A 21,953-nucleotide genomic window follows, 5' to 3' on the forward strand; every position below is an offset into this window, starting at 1 on the left:
TGGAAGATAACTTAATGATCATCTAATTCTGCATTCTAATTTTACAGATGTGGGAACTTAAGTTCAGAAAACCTGAGTGACACAAAAGCCCGCATTTATAGCATTACTTAAAATACTATTTTTTTTTCTATTTCCAACATCTGTTTGCCTTCTAACCATATATATGTGCTCTCACGAAATGATTTTCACCTTGTTGATTAATGAGCGAAAGTTGGATAAAGGGCAAAAGCTCAAAAAGTGTGTGTTGGTGGGGGATAAGTTAAATAAAATTGGTATATTTGCTTTGTCTTAAAAGATGTAATATACAATATAAAATATTTTAAAATATAATATGATATAAAATATAACACCCCATTATGAAAAATGCTCACATTTTTCTTTTTTTTTTACAACTTTATTGGAGTATAATTGCTTCACAATGGTGTGTTAGTTTCTGCTTTATAACAAAGTGAATCAGTTATACATATACATCTGTTCCCATATCCCTTCCCTCTTGCGTCTCCCTCCCTCCCACCCTCCCTATCCCACCCCTCCAGGCAGTCACAAAGCACCGAGCTGATCTCCCTGTGCTATGCGGCTGCTTCCCACTAGCTATCTACCTTACGTTTGGTAGTGTATATATGTCCATGCCTCTCTCTCTCGCTTTGTCACAGCTTACCCTTCATCCTCCCCATATCCTCAAGTCCATTCTCAAGTAGGTCTGTGTCTTTATTCCTGTTTTACCCCTAGGTTCTTCATGACATTTTTTTTTCTTAAATTCCATATATATGTGTTAGCATACGGTATTTGTCTTTCTCTTTCTGACTTACTTCACTCTGTATGACAGACTCTAGGTCTATCCACCTCATTACAAATAGCTCAATTTCGTTTTGCTCACAGCTTTTATGATTAGAGAATGAAGAATCTTAGGATGTACATACTACTATGGTCTAGACTAACCTGCTAAAAGATTCCATTAATTTTTTTCTAATTTGGGATTCTCCTCACAATACCCTAAGATTAGGGTTGTAATACAAAATGTTGGAAAGACGTTACTGAAATGTGGCCTCAGTGCTCTACCACATGAGAAAGAATGACAAAAATGAGAAGGAAAATACAAAAACAGGGAAGCGATGTTGGTACAGAAGTGATTCTGATATGAATGTAACAAGAGAACACTCTGGATCTGGAAATGATTCAGAAAAAAAGGGCTTTGGGAGGGGCCAAGATACTTTGAGGAGTATAAATATGTCACAGTAAGTTTTGTAAATGAGAAGAAAAGAATGTATTTGGGCATGCAGGGAATAACAGTGCTTTGTATATATAAGTTGGTAAACATGAAGAATACCAAACTTAAAAACATATCCATTTTTCAAACATCTTTTCCTTCACTGGGTGAAATAACAAAAGACTCCTCACCAATTTTAAACACAGACATACAAAATCATGAACAGATATGCTAGCCTTAAAAATAATTTATTTTAGCACAATTAAAAAAAATTTTTTAAACGTAACTTTAGTTTCTAGAAATTCAAACTATAATTGTACAAATTTCCAAATCCATAATCCAGGCTTGGCACTATGAAAAAAAATTTTTCTGGCTATTTTAAAAAAACTGTTTTAATTGTGGTAAAATGTACACAACATAAAATTTTCTGCATTTTTAAAATGTACATCTATATTTCATTTACCAACCCAGAAATACTTCATCTTCCCCAATTTTTTTCATAGTTGCCAAAAAAGACATGTTCATAATAAATGATAAACAGAAAGATTAGAAATCTTAGATTAAAGATTTTACTCTCTCTGGGCTGAAAATACTACCATCTTTTCCTAAGTGATACTTTAATAATTCTTATTATTTACCTGTGGAGATCTCTTATGGACAGGAATCCTTGTAAGCTGCCCGTGACAATGTGCTCTCCAATTACACATATATCTGATACTTGTTCCTTCAGGACTTGAGACCGTAGATACTTGCCATTTACAGAAAACAAATGCAATGCATTCTTATCCTGCAAAGATTAGTTGAAGAAAATTTAATGATCTCAAATTAAGACTATGACTATCACAGAATGATGACTGGGTTTAAAATTTTGGAATAAACAAATGGTTATACTTAAAGAGAAAGTAGGTAGACAATATTGTTAAAGTGATTTCAATCAGATTGCTAAGTAAATAAATATTAAACAAGTACTCCTCTTCTTTAGTAGAATTAAAAATCTCACCCCTCCAAAAGAATTAAAAATCTCATCCAACAAAACCCACATTCTTAAAACAAAACTAAAGAAGTTCTCTTAATTTTTTAAAAGGCTTTATCACCGAAAGGAAATAAACATATAAAATTCACAGTTTATTTATACCCTGTCTTGTGCAAAAAGAATTTAATTCAGTTGTAATTTCCACCTAAGCTTATGAAGTCCCACATAATCAGAAATTATTTTTGAAGTCATATAGGGCTATAGAAAGCCCTAAAACAAAATCAAACATGAGGCTAATATTGTGATAGGGAATGAACAAATTGAATGATGAAAGGAAAACATCCTTTTCAAAATATGGTGTTCTTTCCTTCTTCAGAATGCCTCCTCATACGTACACAATGTGGGAAGGAGAAGACAAGCTTATAGATAGTCTAGCCCTACTGCATGAAACTGTTATATACCTTGAGGGTGGTACTGTCTTCAATGCTGGAGTAGATGACAATATGTCCTTCCCAAGATATAGCCAAATTGGGAATGGTCAAGAGCAGAGAACTCTCACAAGGTGGTCGTAAAGTCCGCATATACTGACCTTTCTGAATGGTATGTATAATCACAGTGCCATCCTACACACAGAAAATATTAGAAAATGAGAAAAGAAAAGAAGAACAAAAAAGAAGAAAAGAAACTGAGCAAGAGAAAGAAATATGGTAAAGGAACTAAGAAAATGATTATTCTACCAAGGACACATGTATACCTTAGGAAAAATTCCATCTTGAAATTTCAAGTCTTAACTACTAAGACCAATAAAATCCCCAAATAGAATCTAGTCTCTTTTTTTCTGTATTTTTCTACTTCTGCAAAGTTCAAGACAAACACAGTATAAAATTTCTATGCTTTTACCAATTCTTCTAGAAAAAAAATTAAATATAAATATTGCCTCTGAATTTGTATAAAGAAATCAGTATTTTTAAAGGTGAAATCTTACCCTTGATCCTGACACTGCCATGTCTAGCTCAGTGCTGATGCCAACACTCAATACCTCATCAGTGTGTCCGTACAGAATCTGAAACGGTTTAGATGCTAGGCCCACAGGAACACCTCCCTAATATAAAAACAGAAAAGCAAAGGTAATTTTCTTGTACGCTGTTTTCTTTAAAAAGGTTTATACTGTATTTAAACTGTCTAATCACAAACTGACATTGCAACTAGTTCTTACCACTAAGTCTACTCATACAAGTACTCATTCTTGGGTTTCTCCTTGGATTCTCAAATTATTCTCAATCTTTTCAAGCTCAAAAACTTAATCTGAAGAGTTTCAAAGTTGATTGCTTTGGATTAGTTTTAACAGGTATATTATTTACCCTTTTCATCTACAGAATTATTCTTCCTTTACTTGAAAGAAACTTCTTCTATTACATCTCTGAATACTTTCTCTTTTTCATTTATTGGAGTCCTTATTTCAAGGACATCAATTATCTTTATGCTGACTTGTCTTTGATTTCTATAGCTATCATTCTTTTTCTAATTGCTTTCATCCTTTTGTTTTTTCATTTCTATTCACTTTACTTTAAATCTTTCTTCCATGCTAATAATTTGATTTTCAGTCACATCAAATTTGTTCCTTGATGCTTCTGCATTGGGTTTATTTATAATTGTAATGGTATTGGTTTTAGTCTCAGCTTGATTATCTGCAACCTCCCTTTTCATCTTATTATGCTAGTTTATAATTTCACCTTTGAGGTCCTATTTTATTGAATGATATTCTTATTATGTTCTTCTAATAGCACAATTTATTGCAGGGAATCTCTCTGCACTTGTTTCCTTCATCTGTTTTAAGTGTGCTTTGTTTGATACAGTATTTTCTATGATATATAATGATAGAATGTTTGAGTAGTTTCCATGGTATTTGGTTTATGATTATCATAGATAAATGCCCAAACCTTCTATGAGCATTATACAATGTAAATGAATTCTCCCTGACACTCTATTACTTGGGTTACATTTGCCTTCCTCAAAGAGTATCAGTCTGAGTGCTTAGTCCACTCTATCTAATTTTTAAATATTAAGTAATTCCTATATTATTTAATCAATTCAAGTTACAGAGGAAGACGGACTCAAATTCATTTTATAAAGGTTGCATATCTTAATACTAAACATGCAAAGACAAAATAAAAACAGATTTATTTCACTTATAAGTAAAGAAATAACTAAAGTACTAGCAAATAAAATCCTGCAGTTAAATATAACTATACCTCATGAATTATAAGGGTTTATTATAGAAATTCAAGGATGGTTCAAAGCTAGGAAGTGTCAACATAATACATTACATTAAGAAAAAAGTAAAACTATAAATTAAAAAAGGAAGAGAAACTGGGAAAAATAGCTGTAAAAAACATTATTAGGACTATTGACAAAATTAGAACCTGGACTGTGGATTAGATAATGGTATTGTATAAATGTTAAGTATTTCAGTTTTGATAACTGCACTGTGGCTATGTATAAGAAGGTCTTTGTTCTTAGAAAATACACACTGAAGTGTTTATGGGTAAAGGAACATAGAGTTTCCAACTTTTAAAATATTCAGAAGAAAAAGATACTGAGAAAAAGACTGGGAGAGAATGCTAAGACAAATGGCAAAAATGTGCTACCTTTGTATCTTTTCTGTAAATTGAAATTTTATTAAAACTAAAAGCCTATCAAAAAAAAAAAAAAGGAAGGAAGATAACTACTGAAATAAATTTTAAAAAACCTAGTGAAACCTAACAGCAAACAGTATACCAGATGGCACAATAGTGAAGGTAATTTCATCAAAATCAAACATAAGACACGGAGGCTCACTATAATTTTCTTGCTTTATTATATTTGCTAATAATGTAAGAGGGTAAGAAAATGAAATAATTAGTATATTGGAAAAGATAAAGAAAATCACTATTATTTTCAGAACACATTAATTTATATCTACCTTGTTTTCAGAAAATCCAAGAAATACTAATAATTATGAGAGCTAGATAAGAGGATTTGGTAAACTGATTAGATATAAGACAACTGTATAGAAATCAATAGCTTTTTTTTTTACTAGCAATAGTCAGTTACAAATAAAAATGATTTAAAAATCCCACTGAGGGCCTCCCTGGTGGCGCAGTGGTTGAGAGTCCGCCTGCCGATGCCAGGGGATACGGGTTCGTGCCCCGGTCCGGGAGGGTCCCATATGCCGCGGAGCGGCTGGGCCCGTGAGCCATGGCCGCTGAGCCTGCGCGTCCGGAGCCTGTGCTCCGCAACGGGAGAGGCCACAACAGTGAGAGGCCCGCGTACCGCAAAAAAAAAAAAAAAAAAAAAAAAAATCCCACTGAAACAGTCATAAAAATAGGATAATTAAAAGTAAATATAACAAAGTACAGGATCTAAATGGAAAAAAATTATTAAAAAATATTATCAAAGGACATTGAAAAAAGACCTGAAACAAATATGGAAAGATATTTCCTATTTTTGGATAGGAATAACTATAAACATGTCAATCCATACCAAATAAATAAATAAATTAAATATGATTTCATTAAGACTAAAATGAAGTTTTCTGAGGAGGATATAGTTAAAATATTTTTAAAGTTCATAAAGAAGAATAAATATTCATATAAGAATAGCTGTGGTTAATAAAGGAAACACAGTGAGAGGGGATTTGCCTTACCAAATATTAAACTACTAAAGTAAAAACATTTTGGTGTTGACACAGAAATAGATAAATGTAAAAGAACGGGGAATACAGAAAAAGATCCAATTTAGTGGGTTATCGTTTATGCTGGCATAAATGACTTTTTACATAATTATATATCTAATAATAAATATTCTGTATTATAAAATATAGAAATGGATTAAAGATTGAAATTTAAAAAATAAAACAAGAAAAGTATTACAAGAACTATTTTAGATAATTTTTTTTTTTTTTTTTTTTTTTTGCGGTATGTGGGCCTCTCACTGTTGTGGCCTCTCCCGTTGCGGAGCACAGGCTCCGGACACGCAGGCTCAATGGCCATGGCTCACGGGCCAAGCCGCTCTGCGGCATGTGGGATCCTCCCAGACCGGGGCACGAACCCGTGTCCCCTGCATCGGCAGGCGGACTCTCAACCACTGCGCCACCAGGGAAGCCCTTAGATAATATTTTTATAAACTTGGAGTAAGAAAACGCCTGTTTACTTTTCTAAGCAAGGTAGAAAATCCAGAAGCCATAAAGAAAAAAGACACTTCCTTGCACCAACATTATCATGAGCGTACACAATAAGCTTGATGAAAATTCTAAATCTATAATTTCTAGTAGTTCCACCTGAAAGGAAAATAGGAATATTATCATGTTAACAAAGACAAGAAAAATAATTGTTTTCCTAGAAGAAGTTAATAAGGAGCTATCTTTGGAAGGTAATATAAGGTCATGAATCAGACAATAAACCTAGGGAAGAAAGTGGTGATTAAGACAGAACAGAATGAGGGGTAAAAGGAGGCAAAGGAGCTCAAATAATCATTCAATGTAAGAGAAAAATTCACTATTCTATTAGAACATCTCAATAGTATTCCCATGGTGAATCTCTGATCTAAACCAAGAGTATTTAAATGAGTGACTACCTGTTGGGTTATCTGCCATACCATACATGTAGTATCTCTGGAACCAGAAATCAAATGTATTCCACAGTAATCTGTAGCTAAACAAGTCACAATATCTGTAAGAAAAAGGAATGTAAAAAAAATGAAATGGCATAGTTTGGCTGGAACAGAAACATAAGGGCAATTTTAGGTCATGTTCAAACTATTACTAAATTAGTTTGTTCTAGCAGGGAGAAATGTAGGAATGGCATTGGAAAAGCACTGGGAAAGACTGACATAAAAAAGGAGCAGCACTAAAATCATGTAGGAGAGCTTTCTTTGAGGCCACCCTTCTTTGACGGTGAAGAGTAGACATGAGGCAAGGGAATGCCCGTCAAAAATCTTGGCAGGAGATTAGGTAGCTTTTAAATGGATTCCCACTTAATTTTGATATGCTTCTCTGCTCCCTTACTCTCTCATCCCCATTCACCTTCTATTCCCCCTGGAACTGCAATCCTACAGAATATGTGTCTATAGCCAAAATAGTACATATTACACTGTAAATTCACAATATAAAATACATTTTTCCTAAACTGTAAAAACCTGAGCTAAGTGACACCTTGGGAGTCACTGGTGCAGAATTACTAACAGACTCCATTCCCCTTCCCTAACGGGTTTATTAGGAAAACATTTACTCAATGTTTTATTCTTACATTGAAAAGACTGAGACACTAAAAACACCGGTTAGGGACTTCCCTGGTAGTCCAGTGGTTAAGAATCCGCCTTCCAATGTTGGGGACCTGGGTTCGATCCCTGGTCGGGGAACTAGGATACCACTTAGTTGCGGGGCAACTAAGCCCATGCGCAGCAACTAGAGAGCCCACGCACTCTGGAGCCCACGCGCCACAACTAGAGAGAAGCCTGCACGCCACAATGAAGAGCCCACGTGCTGCAACAAAAGATCCCATGTGCTTCAACTAAGACCCAACACAGCCCAAAATAAATAAGTAGATAGATAGATAGATAAAGGTTAAAAAAAAAAAGGAAGCACCTGGTTAAACTATATTCAACAATTTTACCTCTCTCATGCTTTACTACTAAAGAATAGGACAGTTGATTTCTTATTCAACTATGATAGATTTCTTTTTTACCATTTTTTCATAAAATTCTTATTCTAGCAACCAATTTTTTCAGACTTAGCCTAGCATCTTTCAGATACTATGAAGCTGTATTTAATTTATATGGTGCTTAGTATAACCAAAATACATTAGACACTCTTAAAGAAAGAATATAATATTCATAACACAACTCTATCAAAAAGTTCACTTAGCTTCAAAGGTAAAATTTATGCTTTTTATAAGGAGTATGTACTACTATTATGGTTAGGAAAAAAAACAGAAAAAAATTTTTAAGGGGAAAAAATGTTAATGCTTACCCATATGTCTGATATTGTGTGAAACAATTTTGCCTTTTGTAAGTGACATCACTTGAATGCTATTATCCCAGTGTCCAGCACTAAAAAGCAACTTCGCATCATGTGATACTATAAATAGCTTAGAAGTGATCTCCAGCCCTGGAGCAAAAGGTCCATTCATACTACGCTGAGTTCTGTAAACACAATTAAATATTAGACTCTTCTTTAAAAGATCACTGAGACCGATATCAACCATTTTTTTAATCTCTCCAAAAAGAAATAAAAAATAAGTCTGTTCAACTGTTCATTTTGAAATGTCTATTAATAAGTGATAAATACATTCATATACTACATTAATCTTATATTATTCATTAAACAAAAATACATGTAACAAAATAGTCTCAAGGGTTAAGTGTAAAGAAGTTGAGATTGGTGAAGGTGTGGAAAAGATTTAAATCTTGACTTTCAAAGCCAGTTTAGTAAGACTGTCAATTCTGTAAACAGCCTCAAAGTGGACAAGATAAGGGTATGCCAGGATCAGGAAAGCTGGAAGTTGGAAAGTTTAATCTATTTGCTTTCCCTGGCAATAAGGTACTAGCTGTACCTGTTTTGCTTTAAATGTTCACTTACTTACTTTGGATTTGTCACAGTTTGATCCCTGATGAATGTAAAGTAATTAGAAATGTTTCTGTCATAAGGCAGCCATCCATGGGTTCCAATAACATAATTCATGCTTACTGTTATCTGGAAAAGAAACACATGAAGACAAACATTAAATGAAAATTAAAGAAAGTGACATAGAATAACCAAATGCTCACATGATGTTAGCATCTGTCACTTAGGGAATAGTGTGGGATTGTGTATTTAAAACATGAGACTCATTTAGAAAGTCTTAAAATAATTCAAATGGTTAAAAAGCTCATTGTTATCCTACTACAAGAAAAGCTGCCCTAATGTATCTTTCTTTAGTATAAGATTATTTTCCTCAAAGTTTACTAGCATCTATTAGTTGGCAGTCAGAAGAAATTAAGGATCAAGTCTTACCATAAAAATAAGATACTTATCATTCAGAACATAAATCAAAAGTAGATTTTATGAAGAATTATTAAGAAGGTCTCCCTTTATTAGGGACAGTAATAGTGAATATTTGCATTAAAAAATGGAAAGTTTTATTCTCCCTTGATAGAAGTAACAGATTACCAAAAACAAATTCAGATAACTTAAAAATATACAGGTATTAAAACTGAAAAATCACAAGAATTCTGCCACTCAAAAGTACTTATTATCGGGCTTCCCTGGTGGCGCAGTGGTTGAGAGTCCGCCTGCCGATGCAGGGGACACGGGTTCATGCCCCGGTCTGGGAAGATCCCACATGCCGTGGAGCGGCTGGGCCCGTGAGCCATGGCCGCTAAGCCTGCGCTCCGCAACGGGAGAGGCCACAACAGTGAGAGGCCCGCATACCGCAAAAAAAAAAAAAAAAAAAAAAGTACTTATTATTTTTGTATATCTTTCTAGATGTTTTTTCTAAGCAAACACACAATAAGGATAATTAGAAAAATAAGTTTAACTCTGGAATCTCTACTATTCACTGTGCTATGCTCAATTTTTATCATTTCTAAGTGACAGAATTAGAATAAGACAGACCTAGGTTTGGTCCATTTGCCAGGGTCCCTTGCTTGCTAGCTCTGTGACTTTGAGCAAGTTACTTCTGAGTTTTAATTCCTCATCTGTAGAAGGGAAATAGTAATTGTGCCTATCTCACAGGATTGTTAGGTGGATTAAATGACGAAATTCAAGTACTCACTAATATGTCCTGCATGTGGACGGACCTTTATCAATTCTGTATTATATCTCATTTTCATTATTCTCACTGTTTATGATAAATTTTAACATCTAGTAAGAAGTTACATCACAATTTTCTCATACAAAATTTCCTGGTATTTTCACATATTTATTATTCCGAACAAATTTTAGAATTACAGAACTAGGACTTCCCTGGTGGTGCAGTGGTTAAGAATCCACCTGCCAATGAAGGGGACACAAGTTCAAGCCCTGGTCCAGGAAGATCCTATGTGCCGCGGAGCAACTAAGCCCGTGTGTCACAACTACTGAGCCCACGTGCCACAACTACTGAAGCCTGCACACCTAGAGCCCGTGCTCCGCAACAAGAGAAGCCACCGCAATGAGAAGCCTGCACACCACAACGAAGAGTAGCCCCCACTCACCGCAACTAGAGAAAGCCCACACACAGCCATCAAGACCCAATGCAACCATAAATAAAAAAAATTATTTAAAAAAAAAGGATTACAGAACTACTTAAAAGCTCTGTAAATAAAAGATACATTTTGTTTTGTTTTGTTTTGCGGTACGCGGGCCTCTCACTGTTGCGGCCTCTCCCGTTGCGGAGCACAGGCTTAGCGGCCATGGCTCACGGGCCCAGCCGCTCCACGGCATGTGGGATCTTCCCGGACCGGGGCACAAACCCCTGTCCCCACATCGGCAGGCGGACTCTCAACCACTGCGCCACCAGGGAAGCCCCTAAAAGATACATTTTTATACTTGGTCAAATTAATTCTATTTAAAAAGTTTCTCTTTTTTTTTTTTTTGGCCGTGCTGTGCAGCATGTGGGATCTTCGTTCCCCCACCAGGCTACCAGGGATCTAACTCAGGCCCCCTGCAGTGGAAGTGTGGAGCCCTAACCACTGGACCTCCAGGGAATTCCCTTACCTATGCTTTTAAAAAAGACTTTAAACAATTTTTTATTTTCTCAATTTTTTTCATAAGTTGTAATGAATATAGACATGGCAGTGTGAAAAGGTATAAATCAACTTACCAGTAACTCAGGACTGCCTTGTGAAATAAAAGAACGAGCCTGATTTTTGGGGACAATGGCCTTTATTAGTGGAATACCATCACTAATTCCCTATAAAATAAAGGACAGAGGTTTAGTGGCTGGTTCTACTATCTTTATTAGGTACAAATTATTGAAAACTTGGGATTTGATTATTTCTTTAAAGATAAACCCTGAGATATAGCCTTGTACTCTACCAAAACATATCATCACTCAATTTTAAATATAGGAAAGCAATTATATACCATGTTTGAATGGTAGACTTGAAAGTTCTGAAACCCATCACCTCTTGTATTGCATTATGCTGCTGTTAAACAAGGATGTAGATTTCAAGGAGTGTCAACCATTTAAAACAGCCAGTGATTTAAAACCTTTCGTTTTCCCATGCCGTACTGACATGAATATAAAGTAGAAAATACAGACCACATAAGAAAACATTTCTCAAATAAGTGAAATGGGAAAACTAGTTATATTTTATGGAATTGTCCTTTTGGGTTTAACTTTCAAAGAATAGATCTATTCCATTACCTGAGGCCCTTCCTGAAAGGTACAGCAAAGGACCAGAAAATAAAGACAGTCCTCAGAAGACATTCACCATTATCTTATTACAGTGTGAAAGAGAAAAACGATTTGAAATAAGTTTTTTGATGTGACAATAGTTCATAAATTACACCTAACATTTATTAGATAAATTATAACCTAACATTAGTGGGTACATACGACGTGCCAGGTGCTTTTCTAAGAGCTTTATATGAACTAAATAATGATGTATGACCACATGAAGTTAATGCATATCTTTTCTCTTCATACTGTGAATTAATCAAGAGAAGACAACTGACATTTAAACAAGCATAAATGGAAATGGTATCTGAAGAAATCCATTTAATAAGCCCCTTGCTTTCACTGCTACGTCAATTTTCTTCACCATTTTAATACCTAGGAAGAGACCTAAAAGAGGCCTTCTCTTTTCTTATGAATGAGTGGGAAACACCTTCTTGTATGATGATGAAAAGGGATTAACCATTATTGGTACCCAAGGATATCTATTGTGTTCTTTATCCTGCTCCAGACACTGGCCCTGAGGAAAGCTACCCTGTGACTTGGGGTGGGTGCAGAGAGGGGCAAATGCCACTGCATCTGCAGACAGAACTCAGAATGTATTGTACTATAAAAAACAATGCCACAAATGATCAGATATGATGAAAATACTTTTATCAGCATTACATAATAAATATTTTATTACATGTCCATCAGTTTAGGGGTCAAATAGGGTTTTGTGGGTTGCCCTATGTGTAGCCAAAAGTTAACATAGCAGGACTGAGACTGCTCTCCTTAGAAAGGCTACTTGCAAGGTTGGCCATTGGCTGGCATCAGGGAACTTGGCAGGCAAAGACATCCTACACTGATATAGAACTTGTCTTCAATAATACACGTGGCTCACTATGCCTAGACTATTTGTGCAAACAATCGTCTGAATACAGGCTTTTCTTTTGGGAGTCTAGAATTTTGGAATGTGCTAGGCAGAGGTGAGTGTCTAATGAGCTTCCCTGGGAGACAAAATCATGTTACCACATTTCATTACTGGAAGAATTAAGCACCTTCAAATGATATGTAGGTACAAAGTCCAAAATATTTACGATCTGGCCCTTTAAGAAAACATTTACCACCCTTTGCTGTATGGCATGAGAGTTATTCCTTGTTCTATGCACATCTCCAATCTATTATTAGTAACTTTTTATCATTTTGTATTCTTCCGAAAGAGTTAATATTATCCGTCCTAACCAAATTTATAGGTAGTAATGCATTTCATATTCACATTCTGAACTATTCAAAGAACAGCTGACCCTTGAACAACTCGGAAGTTTGGGACACCAACCCTCCATTCATTATTATATAATTTATAGTCAGCCCTCTGTATCTGCACTTCCTCCTTATCTGCAGTTCTGCACCCACAAATTCAACCAATCCCAGATTATGTAGTACTGTAGTATTTACTATTGAAAAAAAATCCATATATAAGTGGACCCACACTGTTCAAACCTGTGTTGTTCAAGAATCAACTGTAATTCAATATGTATATTTAAACATGTGAATTTGAAGATACTCTTTCAAGAACAGCATTAACTATCTATCTTGCTCCACTTGACTATTCCTTCTGACATCATCAATTAACAATCTGACTCATGGGCCATATTTTATATATGAGTAGACATTGCAATTAAAAGTTATTTTAGACTTCCTCTACATATCATCTCAACTGACACAAAAAGCAATTTAAATCAAATTATTCTTCCACTTTATGTTTCCTTTGGGAGAACGTGAGGTTGGAAGAAAGAAAGCCAAAACAAACATTACAGCAGCAAACAAAAGCTTTCAACAAGGTTGTTCTAAAAAATCTAAGAACATATTACTGAAGTATTATTTACTATTTTGGATTAAGTATTAAAATCCACCCTCTCCATTAAAGAACAAAAGGAACAATGAAGTGTACAGAAATCACAGAGAAAATCCTTTGATATTATCAAGTTGGATATTACCTCTATAAAAAATGACTTGAGTTCAGGGAGGTGTTGAAATAAGTTAAAGGTTGAAGTGTCTGTTTTGGTTTGCTTCTGCACTGCTTCCTCTGCTGATAATCTAGAAGGGTGTGGTTCCTTCAAAAAAAAATTAAGAAAAAAAGAATTCCATAATTACATTAAAACATCTCTCACTATATTCCTTCATACATACCAGACTCTAGCTATGATGGATTACATACCATGCACTATTGACAACTCCTGGCTTTTGCTCCATCTCCTTGGCAGAGTTCGGGCCCTCTTCATTCCTAGAGAAACCCTACTTCTACTTTAAACTTTTTCGTACTGATCTGTCCCTTGAATCTCTAAGTCAGAATTAACTATTCTATTATTTTTCTCAGCACACTACATTATTTAGTATTTTATTTAGTACTTATTTCTTTCTATGTTGGATTACATATAGTGGGTTATGGTCTTTCCCAACTAGACAACAGGTACCTTAAAGTCAGAAAATAAGTCATATTCATGTTTGGATTTTCAACACATAGAAAAGTATCATAAATATGGTACATGCTTATGTATATGTTTGGTAAAATTAAATACATTATTCAAAAGTCAAAATTTATAATATGGGTGAATCTTTAATTCCTGAAATAAGATTTGAATGTCAATATTCTCAGAATCAAATTATAGATATTACTGCATTGCTTTTCAAATAAGTTATTATTATTCCTTACCTTTAATGCCAGAAACAAAAGATATTATCAACTTTTTAAATGAGAAGAAAATTACAAGTCAAATTAATATTCCAATGCCACAGTTAAAATGCAAAATAGAAAACCAGCTAAAGAGGATTCTATCTCCATTGCAAAATATTAGATTATGGGAAACAGATTTGACAGCTCTAATTCAATATTTATCTCTGAATTATCCATGTGAGTAGTATTCACTTTATTTGAAATCAAAAGCTGATTTTTATGTCATTTTTTTATCTTAAAAACTAATTAGCACTGCCCTTATAAAAAAAAAAGTAAAGCTGCTGCAAAAATATTATAGAATCTATTTCAAAGTCCAATGAAGTGTTGTGTTTTATTCTGTTACTTTTGCCTTCTGACTATCAGCAGGTAAGGAATAAAGATTGATTTCAAATATGAATATTCTGCAAAAATCAATGTTGGAGGATCCAAACTGTTGCTAAGGAATAGTAACAATTATAAATCTTGGTCTGATAGCTGAATTAACAGAAGTTCTTCTATAAGCCAGAGTTTAGATATACTGTTGCTGTTATAGCTGTGGAGATTTCAGTTCAACAAATACTTACTGCCCACAAATTATATGCAAGAAAGATACAAAAATGATTTAAAATAAGTTGCCGCCTTTAACATTTTATAATATAGTGAGGCAAATGGATAAATATACAACTAACTAAGGTGGAAGTGTCATAATTAGGATATAAATAACAGCCCGTAAGAATGGAAAAATGATCTACAAGTTCAAAAAGGGGGCTTACAGCTATTAATTCAGAGGAAACATGGCATGGAAGAAAGGATTTGGAGTTAGATGATCATGCATCCAAATTCTGTCCCAGTCACATTCTAGTTGTATAAAGTTGGAAAAAAGTATTTGATTTTTCTAAGGTGTTGTAGGCGAGGTATTAATTTCTATGAAATACGGCTTCATCATGTAAAAAGTAAGGATGATTGAATATTTACTGTGAAGTTAGGTAAATCACTTAGCACAGTGCTTGCATAGGAAAGTATCAACTTAATAAATGGTATATTATTATGTATTCCTCATTTCCGAATTCATATACTAACAAAGATCAAGACGTCTTTGCAAGCTAATATTGGATTAACTTCTATGAATCCAAAGCTGTATGCAATCAGGAAGACAATAATTTAACTTCAGATACTAGGATGGGAAAAGAAATACAGTGATATTTATACTTCGATTTTATATATTCTGCAATTTGATTTTTAGGACTGGGTTTGGGCTCTGGATGATAAGAACCCTTTGGGAGCAGATGTCAGCTACTAAAAGTCTTATACATGCAATGAGTCCCAGTATTAGAACAGCTTTAATAGTATAACCTAACTGGTATTCAGTTAGAGCTACTTCTCCATTTAATAAAGGAGGCAGTAATAGCTCACCTGACAGGGGCCTCAACTTTTCCTTTCCCAGAAACAACAAAATAAATGTGACTGGCTTTCTGAGTAAATATTAATCCTTTGTGACTTAAGACGAATTGACTGAATATGTGGATTTTGACTGCAATATTTTGATATTTAAAATAAGAACAATCATGGGCTTCCCTGGTGGCGCAGTGGTTGAGAATCTGCCTGCCAATGCAGGGGACACGGGTTCAAGCCCTGGTCTGGGAAGATCCCACATGCCGCGGAGCAACTAGGCCCGTGAGCCACAACTACTGAGCCTGCGCGTCTGAAGCCTGTGCCCCGCAACAAGAGGCCGCGACAGTGAAAGGCCCGCGCACTGCGATGAAGAGTGGCCCCCGCTTGCCGCAACTAGAGAAAGCCCTCGCACAGAAACGAAGACCCAACACAGCCATAAATAAATAAATAAATAAATAAATAAATAAATAAATAGGAACAATCATTTAAATCTATTTATTTTTAAAGTGACAGTATAATTTTTTCCAAATTCTAGATAATACTGAAATAAGGTTTTTGTTTTTTGGTTTTTATTGCGGTACGCGGGCCTCTCATTGTTGTGGCCTCTCCCGTTGCGGAGCACAGGCTCCGGACACGCAGGCTCAGCGGCCATGGCTCATGGGCCTAGCCGCTCTGTGGCATGTGGGATCTTCCCGGACCGGGGCATGAACCCATGTCCCCTGCATCAGCAGGTGGACTCTCAACCACTGTGCCACCAGGGAAGCCCTGAAATAAGGTTTTAAATCATTAAAAACCTTGAAAATACTGGTAGTACTATTCCTTGGCAATTAAATTCTGGACTTCGGTAATCAATAACTTTTATGCTTTACCTTTAACAGTTGACAAGGTGTTTGCCCAAAATTGTTAATCATCCCTTCTAAGGCTTTTCTTTCCTTCTCATCTGTTAAGGCATCCAGATCCACAGCTCCTAAAACCAAGAGAAGTAGTCAATTCACTATAGAGCGAAAACAAATCAGCAAGCCACACAACTGTTTAACATATCAGAGACTGATTAGTATATTTTCAACAAAATATTATTCCATTCATCAATTTATAAAACTACTGTAAAGAGATAATTTTTAAAAAACCAGTAAAGCTTCAGATATTAAATATGTACAAAAATAAATTTCACCCACTGTTTAGAACTAAAATATTTTAAACAAAAGTTAACTGGTTGTCTATAAAAGTTTCTCTTATAAAAATGCACACTATACTCATAGTACACCTGATTGCTTTCTTCACAATAGTTAAGCTGAAACAAGTGTAATAACCACACAAAAATACTGCTATAAATTAGTTTATCTAACAAAAGTTTGGCAAGGTGATATTCTGGCTAACTGATTATACCAGCCATACTTAATCCCTATTGTTACATAGCTAGTAATTGACCAAACTAGGTAAAGTCTGATTTCAAAGTCTATGCTCCTAACCACCATGCTATACTACCTTCCTACAAAACTGTTATCAAATGAATACAGCAAGGTAAAAACATGCTTGTCTATTTACCAAAAGTCATGTGGGTTCTGCTCAAATTCATAAAACTTCACACTATTCATAATCTTTAGAACTATTAGCTCTATGGAGGGATTAGGAAAGAACTCCTTCTTAAGCCTTTCAAAGCCTTCAAAAATGTTCTTGATCCAGAGCTAAACATTAGAATAATGTCATCTGACTATCATTGGAAGAAGAATTTGTTTTGTTTTCTTTTGTTTTTGCGGTACGCGGGCCTCTCACTGCTGCGGCCCCTCCCGTTGCGGAGCACAGGCTCCGGACGTGCAGGCCCAGCGGCCATGGCTCACCGGCCCAGCCGCTCCACGGCATGTGGGATCCTCCCGGACCGGGGCACGAACCCGCACCCCCCCATCAGCAGACGGACTCTCAACCACTGCGCCACCAGGGAAGCCCAGAATTTGTTATTTTAATTCTAAAAAGTCTTATTTAATGTCTGCTAACAATTTAATACAGAATATTCAGACCCAACTGAATAGGACACATATGGCCAGAGATCAAAATCTTTTATGCCACCAATAATTGACATTTTAACTACTATTTTTTTTAAAAAGCAGCAGCCTTTCAAATAGAAAAGATAACTAAAACTATTTTTTAAATGTAGTCTTGGGCTTCCCTGGTGGCGCAGTGGTTGAGAGTCCGCCTGCCGATGCAGGGGACATGGGTTCGTGCCCCGGTCCGGGAAGATCCCACATGCCGCGGAGCGGCTGGGCCCGTGAGCCATGGCCGCTGAGCCTGCGCGTCCGGAGCCTGTGCTCCGCAACGGGAGAGGCCACAACAGTGAGAGGCCCGCGTACTGCAAAAAAAAAAAAAAAAAAAAAAAAAAAAAAATGTAGTCTTTCTTGTGTTAAATAGTTATGCCAAAAACACCATGTATAAACACATATTAAATAATATTTATTAACATAATGAAAGAGAAAAAGTATACGCTTATACCTTCATAACTACAGTAATAGAAAACATTGAGTGCCTCCACTGCAGCTGGCCCCCTCTGTTTATAGCCAAAAATCAGATCTATCCATTCATGAAGATGAGCAGAAACATATTCAGACTCCTAGAAAAAAAACAAATTTAGCAATTAATATAGAGATACCTTCCAACTACAACGTAATGATAGGTCCTTTTAAAAAAATAAGAGCATTTTAATAAATAAAATACTGTTAAAAAAATAAGAGCATTTTATGCATTTCCACACACAAATCTTATCACTGTAAATAAAATTATCTCAAAATCATGTTAAACACTGAACCAAGTTGACTATATTCTATCTAGTAAAATGTAGACATATTTATTAATATTTACTACATATACATCTCCTAACTAATGGGTGAAGAAAATAACAAATCTTCTTATAGCCCAAATAAGAACAAAAAAAAAATTAATGATAGCTGTGGAATACATCTTTCTTGTGAAAATTCCACTGAAATAGTCCAGAAATTCAATTCAAGGAAACAAGGAAACCGCACTGGGGTGTATTGAAGATAGCTGAAAAATCACTCCCTCCACACACCCCCACACCGCCAACTAAGAGGTGAACTTGGTGGCAGGCAGAGGCTTAAAGAACCCGGAGCCTGTTAGTGAGGAGTTGAAAGACCGTAAGAAAATTGTCATTGGAGACAGGAGAAAAGGGAACTCATGTTTTCGTTACATGAAAGATAGAAAGGGTACCTAATGAACTCTTGGATCTGGGGATAGAGATTTCCAGGCAGAATGTTTTTAAATGATAATTGGCTTCTTTTAGCTGCCTGTGATTATGTGTGGGAGGAGCAAGAATGAGTTTTAAAAATGAACTGTTTGGGTCTTAAGCATAATTTTAAAAGTATATAAAGGAGTTGGGTCTTGCTGGGCACAAAAATTATTTCTTATTTCCAGGATTACTAGAAAGCAAAGACTCTCAAAGTGAGAAATGGCCTAAGTTAATGCTTAAATCAGAATGTTTCCAGTAAAATATGGCCTTGGGCAAAAGTTTAGATCAAGAGTGTGGCTAAAAAACAATCTGCTGAGATCTCAAAGATTTTAGGTTGTGTGTCACAGACCCACTCAACTAGACAATAGAGCATCTTAACCTTAAGAACATTTCCCATTTTAGCCTCCCACTCAGCCCAAAGGAGATAATGAACTATCTCATAAAGTAATGTGGAATGGTTTTTGCCCAACAGAGTTGATGCATAAGAAACCCATAACATTTTAAAAGAAATTGCATTAATTAAAGCTGAAAAAGTTAAAAACTGTTCAAAAAATAAAAGAGACTTTGGCTTCCAGCTTATCATGGTTAGGAAAGAGGCTTGCAAAGATACTCTTGTAAACAATGTTTTTTGTTTTAGTTTTTATGGAAAAGAATGACTAAGAGTGAAAAGCCAAGAGCCTAAGGGTAGAACAAAAAGATCCATGGAGAACCAATATCAGGGAATAGCACTGGGCCCTAGTAAAGTAACTGAGAGCATGTCCCTGCTGGAATTCTCAATTGTTATAAACAAGAGGCTAGGTGTCTCTGTTTTCTCGCTTCCTTTTGAACGTTAGTGTCTATTATAGTTTTCCTGTCCTTGTTACACTACTGTTACATGGGGGGCAGATAACTTGTCTCCTTACTTCAGTCTTCAGATACAAGGGGAGACACTGGAGTAGTTTCATCCACACATGGATTTGATTTAGATGACTAATATGATTCTGGACTTCAGGCCTCATGCCTTTATGCAAGGATCAGCAAACTACTGTTTGTGGGCCAAACCTTACTAGCAGCCAGATTTGTAGATTAGCAGAACACAGACATACCCCCATTTTCTTTTGCACTACAATGGCAGAATTTCAACACAGACTAAGTTTACAGCCAATGAAAATATTTACTAGCTGGTCCTTTACGGAAAAAGTCTGCAGAACCCTGCCTTAATGAGCTGAGACTTTGGGAAGGTCTTGAAAGGAAGTATGTACATTTTGCATGTAGAAGGAATCTAAATACTTCGTGGCCAGAGGATAGCCTGTATATGGTGGATTAAAGATAGCTGCAAATTCTTTCTCACTCCAACCATTAAGAGATGGAGTTTACTTTCTTTCCTCTGGAATCTGCACTGATCCTGTTACTATTTAACCATGACAAGAAGGCAGAAGTGATACTCTGACAGTTCACAGCCTTAGGACTCAAGAAAGTGTAGAAGCTTCCACTTTTGCATTCTTGGGGGGCCTTGAGCTGCCAGGTAAGAAGTCTGGCTAATCAGTTAGAGAGACCACATGAAGAGGAGATATCCTGAGACTACAGGGAGAGGGAGAAAAGTCAGCATCCCAGTGTCTCAATGCAGCCTCCAGATGACTCCAACCTCAACTGCCATATGACTGCAAGCGGATGAGAACCTTAAGCAAGACCAGAAGAACTGCCCAGTTGAGGCAAGGCAACTCACATAAGCGTGAGAAATAATATACTTTTAAGCCACTAAATTTTGGGATAGTTTGTTACACGGCAATACGTAACTGAAACACAAACTTCTAACCTCTTATTAATGAGGAGTATGTCTTCCTAAAATCCTGGACCCCTACTTACTGTCATAGATAACACAGAAGGAAGCATCTGAGAAGTTCCTGCCTAGTTAAAAAGTAACAGATTATTTTTCAGAGTTGTTTTATTTTTTCCCAATTCCTTATTCATGCATGGGGTTATTGCTTACAAATGTTAAAGTGTAATCCTGAATTTTGTAAACTTGACTAACTATGTACTAATGACAAGGAATATTTCCAAGTACTAGCCTATTTAGTTTCAGAATCTGTAACACTTCAGTTTAGATAGAAAGCTAAGTGGGCTCTTGTGGGGGTAAAAAGCATTATCTGCAAGATAATAACACAATAGCAATATTAAACTAACTCTCACTAGTCCTTCAATTCCAAAATGGAAATTTAGCTAAAAAACTAGTAAAATTTTTAAGTGGCATTTAGGATTTATTTAGCTGTCTTATTAAAAACTTACTGGAATCCTTCAGAGGAAAAAATGTGTACTTATTCTTGTTAGATTTGAAACAAATGTGGGAACTGTGAAAATCAAACTATACCAGCTTGGTGACCAAAATAGTTTCACATACAATAGGTAGATATCTCAGAGAAGTGAAAAAAATTTTTTTTGCATACATCCATGGGACTGTATGTACTACTATAGTCTCACTATATCAGAAAATCCATAACCTCAAAATAAATTACTATATTATACTTTCTAAAACAGCACATATAATAGGTTACAAATTAATCCAGGAAAATAATAGATATACTTTATTCCATCATCCTCTGGAAAACACATATATCTTTATCTTATTGATTTGTCTAATAACTAAACACAAAAATCTTACCAGAGCTTTCCTATGTTTATAGATGAAATCTTCAGCTGACTTAGCCCATTTGGGGAGAATGACATCATTTACTACTTCTCTGGAAACTTGTAGACGACCCAAGTTAAATTCTAAGACATGTAAAAGATAAACGTATCAAATCATTTTAGATTTAAATAAATCAAGTAAAACAAATAAAAGGGTACATTCCTTAGCAAAACTGAAGGCTTTTCTTCTTTTATTAAGAGTAAAAGGTGAGGGGCTTCCCTGGTGGCGCAGTGGTTGGGAGTCCGCCTGCCGATGCGGGGGACGCGGGTTTGTGCCCCGGTCCGGGAGGATCCCGCATGCCGCGGGGCGGCTGGGCCCGTGGGCCGTGGCCGCTGGGCCTGCGCGTCCGGAGCCTGTGCTCCGCAAGGGGAGAGGCCACAGCGGTGAGAGG

General features: G+C 35.8%; 1 protein-coding gene across 2 annotated transcripts in view; it reads right to left on the minus strand.

Annotated features, from left to right (window-relative positions):
• Nucleotides 1-21,953, minus strand: part of NBEAL1 (neurobeachin like 1) — a gene marked incomplete at both ends in the record, with an annotated part of 180,874 nt that overhangs the window by 3,238 nt on the left and 155,683 nt on the right. For both annotated transcript variants that reach the window (XM_079709952.1, XM_079709951.1), the window contains 11 exons: nt 1,846-1,994; nt 2,642-2,803; nt 3,166-3,282; nt 6,795-6,889; nt 8,188-8,360; nt 8,801-8,910; nt 11,000-11,089; nt 13,555-13,671; nt 16,532-16,629; nt 18,147-18,264; nt 21,536-21,645. In XM_079709952.1, the coding sequence (XP_079566078.1) occupies nt 1,846-1,994; nt 2,642-2,803; nt 3,166-3,282; nt 6,795-6,889; nt 8,188-8,360; nt 8,801-8,910; nt 11,000-11,089; nt 13,555-13,671; nt 16,532-16,629; nt 18,147-18,264; nt 21,536-21,645 (1,339 nt within the window). The remainder of the gene's footprint in view (nt 1-1,845; nt 1,995-2,641; nt 2,804-3,165; nt 3,283-6,794; nt 6,890-8,187; nt 8,361-8,800; nt 8,911-10,999; nt 11,090-13,554; nt 13,672-16,531; nt 16,630-18,146; nt 18,265-21,535; nt 21,646-21,953) is intronic.

This window comes from Hyperoodon ampullatus (assembly GCF_949752795.1).
Source record: "Hyperoodon ampullatus genome assembly, chromosome: 8".
NCBI lineage: Eukaryota > Metazoa > Chordata > Mammalia > Artiodactyla > Ziphiidae > Hyperoodon > Hyperoodon ampullatus.